General features: G+C 38.8%; 1 protein-coding gene across 3 annotated transcripts in view; it reads left to right on the top strand.

Annotated features, from left to right (window-relative positions):
• The window catches only part of PRKCI (protein kinase C iota), a 29,294-nt gene extending 21,615 nt beyond the window's left edge, over nt 1-7,679 (top strand). For all 3 annotated transcript variants that reach the window (XM_062005605.1, XM_062005606.1, XM_062005608.1), the window contains 7 exons: nt 140-275; nt 1,138-1,225; nt 2,270-2,395; nt 2,492-2,571; nt 3,494-3,583; nt 3,884-3,999; nt 5,120-7,679. In XM_062005605.1, coding sequence (XP_061861589.1) covers nt 140-275; nt 1,138-1,225; nt 2,270-2,395; nt 2,492-2,571; nt 3,494-3,583; nt 3,884-3,999; nt 5,120-5,207 — 724 coding nt within the window. In that variant the 3' untranslated portion in view covers nt 5,208-7,679. The remainder of the gene's footprint in view (nt 1-139; nt 276-1,137; nt 1,226-2,269; nt 2,396-2,491; nt 2,572-3,493; nt 3,584-3,883; nt 4,000-5,119) is intronic.
• Nucleotides 7,680-12,134: the final 4,455 nt, after the last annotated feature.

Genomic DNA, 12,134 nt, shown 5'->3' with positions numbered 1-12,134 from the left:
TAAACAACATATCCATCTCTCTGATGAAAAATAACAGAAAACATGGGATTATATTTAGAAAAGTATCATACTACTGAGACTATGTTGTGGTGGTTTGGGTTTTGGTTACTTGAGTAATCAATATATCTTTCTACACCAGGTTTTATTCTGCTGAAATCAGTCTAGCATTGAACTACTTGCATGAACGAGGGATAATCTACAGAGATTTAAAACTAGATAATGTGCTACTAGATTCTGAAGGGCACATTAAACTCACAGATTACGGCATGTGCAAGGTAAGCTCTAGTTCCTTGCTAAGCAGTGAAAGCAACAATTAAGGATTTGTCATAGTAAACAGATGCAGAGACTTTTAAATTCAGAATTTCAAGGTATTCATTTATAATCAGTGCAGATAGGCTGTATACTCACTTGTGCAAATGGAGAAAAGAAAATGCCAAAGGGTACAGCCTACGTATATATACACACACACACTGTCTATTTTTATAGAACTGCTATATCAACTTGACTGGGAGGGGTAGGTTGAAATAGTCAAGACAGCTTGATTTCAAAAAGAGCAAGAGATTGAAGTATATTAGTCACTCTTAGCTCTGTTTGGATTCTGTGACACTTCCCATTTTCTCTAGAAAAACTTTGCCACTACAAAGACACTGGAGCCCAGGTTTGACTTTGCCATGGAATTGCCATTATGTTGATCTATCAGACCATTTTAAATGCTATAATTGTCGTGAAGCAATTGAAAGGCTTAAAATAGTATGGTTTGGAAAGGGCCTTGGGAAGTCTAATCCACTCTCCTGCTCAAAGCAGGGTGAGCTATCAGATCAGGCCGTGTTACTAAGGGCTTTATTCAGTTTGGTCTTGAAGACTTCCAAGAGTAAAGTTTAGCTTACAACTACTTCTAAGGTTTTAGCTAGTCATCACTGGGTATGTGCCATCCTCTTCAGACTCTAGATGTAATCTACTTGTGTTTCTCCTGAAACAAGTAGTGTTTTATATTGATTTACGTACAGATTAAGCATAGTTTTACTAAACCAGAAGCAGTTTATTCAGGACAGTCAATTCAAAACTTAACTTCTTAGTAGGGGATTGGGAAGTGAGATCTTTGACCAATTGTATTTTCTCTCATTTTTTTTCCTTAAGGAGGGTCTGAGGCCTGGTGACACAACCAGCACATTCTGTGGGACTCCAAACTATATTGCACCTGAAATTCTCCGGGGAGAGGACTATGGTAAATTGAATTTTTCCCTGCTATTGTAGAACTTTCACCTTGTCTCTTACTGGAGTTGTTTAGCAGTAAAAAGTATAAATCTGTTACACCTGTGATCAGTCTTAGCATCTTGTCTGAAAAAGTAAATTAACTCTTCAAAGGAGGAGCAGAAAACATCTTACCAAGTAAGTGAGATACCCTGCCTTCCACACTTTAAGTTCTTTTAATCAGGCTTGAAGAATAGCTTGAGTCTTCAAAATGTATTATTTTTTATAACTGTTTTAACAGTTTTGAATTGTGTTCAGTTTTGGAGCTTTATATTTGTTAGCAATTATAGTATTAGATGAGTGCATTGCAAAGAGCCTAGATAGCAGACATCCCTTTCATAAATCTCAGTGTTAAAAAGGAAATTGTTATGCAATTGCTTGTTCAGGAAGCGGACAAGATTATTGAAGCAAGAGACAGAAAAGAATACAGAAGCCTTGCTCTGTGTGTTTCCTATTACTTAGCCTTTCTTGCTGAGCTTCCAGTACTGTGCCAAGCAGATCTTTGGTCTGTGTTCTTCCCTTAAGATTTTAACAAGTCTGACAATTAGTTCATATTGTTAAAGACTCTTTATCGGTCCCAGACTAGCTACTGGGATTCTTTTTCTGTAGCAGTAAACAGTAGAATCAGTATGCTTAGCTGCATAAATTACTGTCTTGCTGCTATTAGGAATGCCATACTTCCCCCTTGTCCTTATCCCCTTCCACGGATAACGCACTATTGGTTAGTAATGACTAGACTTAAATATTACCAAAACCATAGCCAAGGTCCCAACAACCACCTTTAAACTTGTTGTGTTTCCTTTTCTTTGTACAGCATCCCTTCCTGTTGAGCACATCATGAACCAAGTGATGTCTAGTACAGTTACTACCTCTCCTTTGTTCAGATAATCAGAAAGAATGGCATTACTTACACCTTTGAACTCATTCTTTCTTCTCACATCTGTCTATGGCCCCAAAAGCATGTTGGCATTTTTTACTCCTAAATATCTTCAGTGATGTTTTCGCTTTTTGATTCTAGGCTTCAGTGTAGACTGGTGGGCACTCGGGGTACTCATGTTTGAGATGATGGCAGGCCGCTCACCCTTTGATATTGTTGGGAGTTCTGACAATCCAGATCAGAACACAGAAGATTACCTTTTCCAAGGTGAGTACCACAGCCTTCCTACACCTTAGTGCTCTGTTTCTACTCACCTTTAGCTGTAAAGATGCAAAGGCTGATACGAACCTTGTTTTCTTGCAGTCATTTTGGAAAAACAGATCCGGATTCCCCGATCCCTCTCTGTTAAAGCAGCAGGTGTTCTGAAGAGTTTCCTTAATAAGGTAGGAGATAAAGGGGACACTTTTAAGACTCCTCAAGAGCAGCTGTATTGCTTTGGGTTTTTTTTAAATCTGTAGACAAATGATTGTATAGCAGACATACTTTATCTGCCATGTACAGAAACAGGAATTTCTGTGGGCCTGGGAGACTCATTCTAGATACTTGTCTTAAAATGTGTAGCTCTGGATTCTCAGGCTGGGATCACGAGTAAATTTCAAATTGAAAGGCTTAGAAATGCTCAGAGTGATTTTTTTAACCTGTGGAATTGGATAAACTTACCAGATTTGTTTTGGTTCTTAAAAAGAAGCTTAGCAGATCACTGAGCTAGCTGCTGATGGGGCACACAGAGGCAGAGTAGGCTCACTGTTTGCTAGTAGCTGACTTGCCTGAGAGACAAAAGGTACATACGTGATAGCAGACTAGTCTGAGCCACGGGCTGACCTTCATTTAGTTACATGAAGGGAGAAAATGGTGCAGGAGAAACCAGATTTAGTTAAATTATTCAAAGAAAGTAATACTGTTAGAGAGCACTGCTTTTGTTGCAGCTTCTGGGGAGCGTGTGCATGTGTGCGTACATGTACATGGAGATGGAACTGTCATGTTAAAATCAACGTTCTTTCCACCATGTTTATCAATAACCTGCAGTTACCACCCCAATGTGATCACCTGGCATAGCCTGCTATCAAATTCACTTACAATCTAACCAAATTTACTCTGAAACATATGATATATGTAAACAGGTCTAAGTACTGTGGTTCTTTGACACATTCTTACCTGTTTCACAAAGCAAATTGGAAGTTTCCAAAATAAATAACCTCTTTAGTGTCCCTTGTAACTCTTGGTTTGTTTCTCTCGGGATTTGTAGCTTTTGTGCTCCTATGTAGGGAGTGGCACCTCCTTAGAAATATTTCCTTCTTCATACAGGATCCGAAGGAACGTTTAGGCTGCCATCCTCAAACAGGATTTGCAGACATCCAGGGACATCCCTTCTTTCGCAATGTTGATTGGGATCTGGTATGTGGATTGCTACTGGCTTGGCTTATTTTCTTTGTATGCACTGATGGCTTTGATTTGTTTGGAGTATGACAGATGATATAAAAACTTAAACCTTAAGCTTTTAGCTCATAATATACAATGGTGACAATTATAGTGACAGAATCTTTTAACCTTTTTATACACTGTAAGTACAGCAGATTAACAGAATGATTGTAGAATGTCTACAAAAGTAATGTAATATTAACTTCCAGCCCTGTTTAAAAGTAATTTGATAGTCTGTAGGTCATTTTTGGTGTCACTAAGTGCATTTATTTTTAGATGGAGCAAAAACAAGTGGTGCCTCCATTTAAACCAAATATATCTGGAGAATTTGGTCTGGATAACTTTGATTCTCAATTCACCAATGAACCTGTGCAGCTCACTCCAGATGATGAGTAAGTAATGGAGAATTTAAGAAGTTCTATTAAGTCAGTGAAGGAGCTCTAAACCTTCATTTAATAGTTGTAGTACATAGAGTATATGTAAAGCAGTAAATAACATTTTCTTGTGTTAGTTTGGAGAAGATTCTCTTATGTCCTCCTGGTGTAGACTTAATGTGTCAGTATTGTACTCTGGCATGGTGTAAAAATGGGCTAACAGTGGAGAAAGCTGCTGTAAAGAATCTTAGTTTAGGGAAAGATGGATGAGTGGTTTTTTTACAGGTTTTAGTGGTATCACCTGCAAGAAATGAACGTGTGAAGGAAAAGCCCTGTTTCATCAAGTAGTTTACTTTTGCATTATTTTAACCCGTGACATTTCTAGAATGTTGGGTTTAGATTGAATTTCTCGTGGGTGTTCTGAACAAGAGAAGATGCTTTGTTTGGCTTGCTTAGGTATTTTAAGTTGTTAGTAGTCAAGTGTGACTACCCTGACTGAAAAGCCTTGATAAAATGCATGTAAAGGCATTTGATTTTTGGTAGTGGCTTAGTGCTTCCTTACTCCTGAGGTGCCCTAATTTGGTGGGGGGAAGGGCCTTTCTAGTTGGACTGAGACACTGCTGTTTGCATTTTAGGATTTTTCTAGGGTTTTGTATGATGTTCTTGAAGTGTATAAACACAGACAGTGAATATTAAATGTTACCTATGCACTTTAATTAGGTCTGCAACTGAAGTTCCTTCTCAATCCATTTGTAAATCATTATGGACAAATACAGTTTAGAAAAGCTGTTCATGCAGGTGCAGTATCTATTGCATCTTAATGTTTTCATTTTTTTACAACATGGAATGTTTTGAGGAAGTTTAAAAACTGCAGACCTTGCAGATTCCTTTGTGGGAATAATATGTCCATGGGAGCAGCCCAGCCACTACTTCTGAGTGGTTTTGTGTTTTGTTGCCATTATAGGGGCCTAAATATCCCCCAGTGGTAACTGCAAGGATAGAGAAGGTACAGAAGAGAGAAGGGAAATGTTCTCAATTGCCATCCAGGGTACAGGTCTACATTTTAAGACACACTATAGATTTATATTGTTACATTTTAATTTTGCTGAACTAATGACTGTATTTTTAACCTTAACAGTGATATTGTGAAGAAGATTGACCAGTCTGAATTTGAAGGCTTTGAATATATAAATCCTCTTTTGATGTCAGCTGAGGAATGTGTCTGAATTCTCCATTTCTGAACTGTGCCAATTGCTACTCTGTTTCTGCATGGATAAAGATCTCTTCATTTGGATGCACTTGCATAAAAAGAGTAACTGAACACCACCTTATCCTTGCCACCTAGTGTGAATTACTAATTTTCTTTTTGTATAAATTGTCACCCAGGACAGTTGTTAACACTTGGAACCTCGGGCTGCCAGACTGAAAATACTTAAACCTTCCCTAGTCTTGCCAAACTTGAATTTCAACCTAGAAATTGGTCTCTGGGGCTCCTGGCTAAACAATGGGCCTGGCTATATCACCTGCCAATACAGCATTCTGATAAAGGAAAGTTTTCTTACAGCTTTAAGAATATAAATTGCATTAGGAGATGTAATAAAATACCATTAAAGGACTTCCAATTTTTTCAGCAAGACAGGTAAGACCGTATGACTTTTGTAGTTCTAAGTCTCTTCTCTCTAAACATCTCATTTCCCTGTTCTTCTGGACTTAGAAGTTATTGCCCTTGAGATTGGAATGACAGCAAGGGGAGCAGGTTTTTAAACAGAATAGGTCAGGAATGGCTGCTTTCATGGTGTGTGATGGTCCTGTCTAAAAGGAGATTATTAACTTAATGTGAAAGTCTTTGCTCTGAAATGATACCCCAGGAATTGTACGCTGATACTCAGAGTGCCTTTCTGAGGCTCTTTCAGTGAGTGTTGTACCTGGTACGTACAGGTTAAATAAATAGAATTCAATTACTACTTTAAAAATTAAAATCAATAGTGTAATTTAGCAATAATGGGCAGCTAATATTGATGGATGTAGAACCTCATACTCTTATTTATTGCTTCTACACTGGTTGTCTTAACTCTATCAGAACTGCACACGTTACAGCTATGGCCTAGGTAAGGGCACTTGTTTCCTTTCTTTTTTTAATCTTACTGCCATACTGTTGTAAATGTATTCAACTTTGTCAGTGGAAAAAGCACATCAAGGAAAAAGATAAGTGCTGTCCACAATGACTCCCTTAACTTTTCCACTTAGATGTGGTTTGTAATCACAAACAAACTTTACGTGTTGGTAGTAAAGTTAATAGAAAAGCAATTGGAGTAAATTGAAAGACCAATTCAAACTAGGACTTTTGGGAGTGTAATTATGACATTTCGTGTTAGTAAACAGTGTAATATGCAGCACAATTCTTATTTTTAATGTTTAAGGAATAGTTTTGAATGTCTTAGGCTCAAGAAATGCCAAATGTACCACTTCTGTTTCTTAATTATTTTAGGGAAAAGGGATTAAGAGACATTGAAGAAAATCTGTTACATGAATTAAGAGCTGAAAGGCAAGCTAAGCATTACTGAAGGTAGATCTGTAAGCACAAGTTAGCAAACATTATCTGAAGCTTTTATTAAGACTTCTGCTTGGTCAGTGTCTACTTGAAAATCCTTGTATGACAACACTAAATTCATAGCACAAATCTTATGATGTATGTTTCTTCACTTACATGTTGGTCTCGAGGAGAAAGATTGCACAAGTACACAGTAGTGTCATGACACAGTGTTGAGTTCCTATTTTCTTTGCAACATAAATAGGAAACTCTTAAATTCTGGGATGAGTTTTCAGAACTGGGAGGTGATTGGAGGGGCATTAGTTTCAGGGAAGCATTGAACCTCCACACTGTTAAAAATCAGGTTCCCTTAAACTCAAGTTGTGTGTTTTCAAATGTAAAATGTCGGAGCAAGCCTTTTTTTAAAGAGCAGCTAATGACTTCACATTTAGTCCATGTCAGATGAGCTGTATGCAGTTGTTGTGACTGTTAGCTTCTGACTTGTACACTCACATGACTAGTTTAGGCATCAGGACTTAACCTCCAAATGTAACGTTAATTAGTTAAAGCAAACAAGAAAAGCCTTGTCTCTGTAGTGGGTTAATTTCATATGGAGTATTAAGTGAAATGACTCTTTCTTCCTTTGTAAGGAAGGGTGTTTCTGTGATTCATTACAGAAGAGTAGTGGAGTAAAACACTTGTCTTTTGTGCTTAAAGCAAAAGTTATTTTCTTTTTTAATAATGTCACAGAAAAGATATCTTTTCTATTTATGTATCTAACGTTATGAATGTTGCTAAGTGACAAACATCTTAAATGACTGCAAATCCATTTTCAAACTTTCGTTTTTTCCAAAGTGCCATGATATCAACAGTTCTTTTTTGTTGTTAAGCATGTAGCAATTGTCATATTCAGAAGGGACAGGGGGTATAAACAATCCCCTGCAGTAGGCTTTGTCTTTTGGAGAAAGTGTCTGCATCAAAAGCATGATGTATTTATGTGGAGTGACCTCCTTTTTGTATGCAAGTTGGATTCTCATGGGTGCTCTGCTAGTTAATATTGTCACTACTGTTTTCCTGGTTTGTATGGAATATGGTCTTGAATGTTGTTGTATAATCATTCCCTTTATTTGTGCACACTTTTTACTTTAAATAAAACATTTGTATTAGGCCTCTGTGTGTTAACATCTAAAATACTGCAAAGTGCAGGGCTTTGTGTGGGGTTGTCATCTCACCGTTAATTCTCCAAATATCACAGGATTGTTCTAACCTTGTAATGTCTTCTAGAAGACAGTGCTGGGATAGGCCACAGCACCCTAAGCACCACCTCCCTCTGCCTGTGTTCCCTCAGCATGGCTTAGAACAGAGATCCCTCTCATGTGCCTCACTGGCTTTGTGTTCAATGTGCCCTGTGGACCAAAAGCATCCTTGCACGTTGTGTCTTTCATTTCAACACCAGCAGAAGTAAGGAGCAAGGCTTCAGTCAACTGTGGGAGCACAGCAAGCTTCAAGTAAAACATAAAATGCAATTCTAGATCGCTTGTCCAAGGACTTCTTTCAGAGAGATTTCTAAGATGTCATCTCAACTGCTGGAGCCTGGGGGCCTGGAGTTTGGCAAACGCTCTCATCTGCTGTGCTTATTTCTGCATGGTTTCTTTCTTTGTTTCTTTAACTCCTCCTCTGCATTCTCTTAGATTTCTGACACAGAGGGCAAGGTTGCTTACCTTATACTCTGCTACAGAGGCAGTATTTTAAAATACCTGTATTTCAGTATCTGTATATTCCCGTTTTAAAAGAGATTCCCTCTTAAGATTTGGCTTGTTATTAAGAGTACATATCAGCAGTCCTTGGCAAATGCTGCAGATGGTTGCATATCTTAAATGCTTAACCTCCCCCCACGCATGCTTCTTGTTTCTGTTCAGTTTGGTGGCCAACTGCTCTCGCCTCAGTCTGAGCAATTGTTTATGTTAAGGTACTCTATAAAAGAAATTAATAGCTTGTATGATCTATATATATATATACTTGATGTCTTAGCTGCTAAGCATGCATCCTTGCCTCATGATGGATGGCATCAGGAGTATAAGCAAGAAAGGTATCTGAAATTGCCTGCAGATTAATGGTGTTTTCCTGGGACAAGGGAGTTGGGGGTTGGAGCCCCTTTCAGAGAAAGGGAATTCTGCTATATCTTGCATGTTCGAGAACAGTTCTGTTAGGGTTTATTTTAAGACTTTTTTTCCTGCTTATGGTAAAGGGATCTGAACTGCTTGCTTGAAATGTGTGATCTTACCATTTAATCACCAATGATTAAAGGCAGAGAAGCATGTACCTCCTGGATCTGTTTGGCTCTTGGGGGAGGTGGGCTTTCTCAGGCAGAAATAGAAGCAGAAATCTGTTGTGTCCGCATTTGACTTCAAAGCTTGAACAAGGCATCTGGGCTTATACCCCTCTTGTGCTGGATGGTGAAGCATGGAGCCGAACTGATGAATTTTGCCCATGACTTTAGCTGTAGAAACTAAGTCAGTTCTAAAGACACTGTGTAACTGAAACTCAGCTTGGGATCTTCAATAGCTGTCATGTTTACCACAGAACTGTTTCCAAAGTAACTTGCCCTGTGAGATGCAGCGTGTGCTGAAGTCCATCAGCTTTCTCTGCTGTACCTGATTACGGCTCTTACAGTGTCTCCAACTGAATCTCATCTGTGTTGCTTCATCTGGCAGAGCAGGTTTCACAGCAGTGCTCTTACCATTACAAATTGCCACTTAAGTGATGTTTTTTTTCTTTAAAAAGCACAAGCTAATATTTTCAGAGAAGAGAATGCTCAGTTTTTGTTCTTCAGTCAGGTTTCAGTTGTGCTCTTCAGCATCTTCAGACACTTTACATGGAAACAGGTTTTTGAAAAAATGCTACTTTCTGTAGGAAACCTTTGTTCATAAATACGCTACTTGAGCCTTTCTTGTAAAACTGACAAAGTTCCTCACATGTATAGCAGTTTGATGAACAACTCTGTTAACCAGCTCAACTGAAAGATTTTGTCTTAATGTGGTGTTTGGCACTTCAGTATTTTTATTTGCATTTAGAAATGCAGATCAGTTTGTCCCTTTTGTGTGTGAGTAGAAGAGGCATCGACTCCAGGATCTGTCAGAGGCGGCCTGCAGGGAATTTCAAGAGGCACATATGTGAGTACGATGGGTCTGACTCTGGTGTTTTTTAAAACACGTTTTGTTTTGCTGTGTGATGTTTTTGTAGGTCTGGTTTTGAGTGTCCCCTGCTTGGTATTTTAGAAAGCTAGGAAATATCTTTCCTTACTTTCTAGGGAGCCACTTGGTTTCCCATATTTCTCTCTCTTTTTTTCCCATTTTAACTGAAAAGGAAACTTTCATAGTCAAGGTTTACTTGGAAAATAAACAAAGTAACAACTGATTTTCCTTTGAGGTAACTTAGCCTTTACAGGATTTTTGTCTTAACCCTTCTGCCACAGTGTTCAGCCTAAGGTGTTGAAACCAAAGAGTGAAGGTGCTGTTTGTGACTTGCTTTTTAAGACAGCCTTAAATGTTCACTTTGTAAGCTTCCCAAGAGCTTCAGTACTCCTTGAAAACTGAGGGGTGTTAATAAAAGACAGATTCCTCCTGTGCTCTGTCTGTTCAATTTAGTACCACTTGCAAAGATCTGTAACTTGGCTTTCAGTTGCACAGTGTCTTTTAGAAGTGCTTTTCACGGTCTGCAGTAGAAGTTGTAGGCAGAGTTAACATCTTTTTTTAGACAGTCCTCTACCTACAAACTTTGTCGTACATGGCCTGATTATTGTAGCTCTATAGCAACACTATCATTACAGCACAATAGTTACCAGAATTTCCAACCTGAAATGGAAAATGTGCAGCAGAACTTGAAAAACCCAAATTAAACAATGCCCCACTGCATTCCTAAGCATCCATGACATCAGTCTGTCTAATAAAAGATGGAATATCTGCCCACATGCGTTGCTTTCCTTACAGCTGCAGATCACTCCAGCTCTGCCAGTAGGAATCTTGCAAGATCTTGTGTTTTCTTCAGCAAATTTGAAATGGAAATGTGACATAGTGTGTTTATACTGATTAGTGTTTGAAGAGTATTGTTTTAATTGGATCTTGTAGAGGGTGGAGAAGTCAGGACTGTCCACAACATCTGGACAACCCTCTTGCAGGTCCATGTCTTTTCAGGGTCAGCTCCAAAAGCTGCTACGTTCAGAGATCTTTTTTTACTCTGCTATACAATGATGGCTTTAAACCTTTTATCTGCTGAAATGAGTGCAGAGTGTTAGTATTCTTCACAAACATGTTTACACTTACATAAAGCCTATGTCTTGCCATACCCTTATGCTTTTTATTGCAGAAAAAATGAAGTAATTAAAGAATTTAAGCACAAATGCAGTTTTGCATGCTCTCCAGCCCTTTCCTCGGTCACCATGCACAAAAGCAGTTTACACTTTTGCATGAGGCTCATGATTGACAACTGCTTTGCCTGGTACTGTTTGCTTAACTAAATGGAGGAAAAATACCAACATTTGTAAAATGTGTCTGCAGAATCATTACATGCTGCACTCTTTTCTAAGGCTGCAACTGCTGCAGCAGCAGTGGATGGAGCAGCCAGAGCGAGACAAAGCTTGCACTGTGTAATGGTGTTGCTGCAGGGTAAAGAATAGCATTTCTGAAAAGCACCAGCATACTGCTGCACAATGCTGAGATCCATTTAAATGTGCTGAGGACACTTCCCTGCTTTGCAAAGCACAGCCAGTCTGGAAATAAAACTGCATATTGAGGCAGAATCACCAATATTAACAACTGTGTGCTGCTCAATCCGACCAAATGCTGTTGGGTGCAAAGATGAGCCAAGGGTGGGTCTATGATCCAACATCCATGACATTTCCTTCAATACACAAATCCTGTTTGTGGTGAACCTCAAGGGTGCAGAGGGTGTTGGTCTTGGTCTTGGTCTTCAGCTCATTAAAACCAAATAATGCCTAGAGCCTGATGGTTTTATACCTGTATGTTTCAGCTGTGCTTCTGCTGCTGGGGAGGAGTTACGTGGAGGTTTACATCCTTTAACAAAACTGGTACCCCTTTATTTACAGCAAAGCCCTCTGCCTCAGGGTGCTGCAGAATGGCAACAGTAAAGCAGTGATCCTTGTTACGACATTTTCCACTGACTATAAAAATTGAGGTTGTGCTTGCTTTCAGTTTTACAATTTCTTTATCTGAATTCTTTAATAATGGAAAGGTCAAGTGGTTTTCTGTAGGTTTTAAAAAATAGGACAACATTGTTGTCTCTTGTCATCACAGAGTCAGTATTAAAAGCCCAGGCAACACTATACAGTTATTCTAACCCTTATTCTTCTACTCAAACTCTCACAATGTATTAGTTTTGCAATATAAAGCACCAGGGGCCCCAAAGCTTTCACTAGGTGCTGTGTAAACATAGAGTAGGATAGCTCTTACCTACAGCTGAGACCACCCAGGTTAGCAACACAGGCAAAACCTGCACACAAAATAACATCAGTAATCCCAGATCCCCCCCTTTCGCAGCCCTCATCAGAAGGAAAGGTAGGTGATGTTGCAGATATTGCAGCTGATGTGGTGTTTTAAAGTTAAGA

The sequence above is a fragment of the Colius striatus genome, chromosome 12 (genome assembly GCF_028858725.1).
Source record: "Colius striatus isolate bColStr4 chromosome 12, bColStr4.1.hap1, whole genome shotgun sequence".
NCBI lineage: Eukaryota > Metazoa > Chordata > Aves > Coliiformes > Coliidae > Colius > Colius striatus.
The sequence above is the reverse complement of the archived record's forward strand: the minus strand, read 5'-3'. Positions and strand labels throughout refer to the sequence as shown.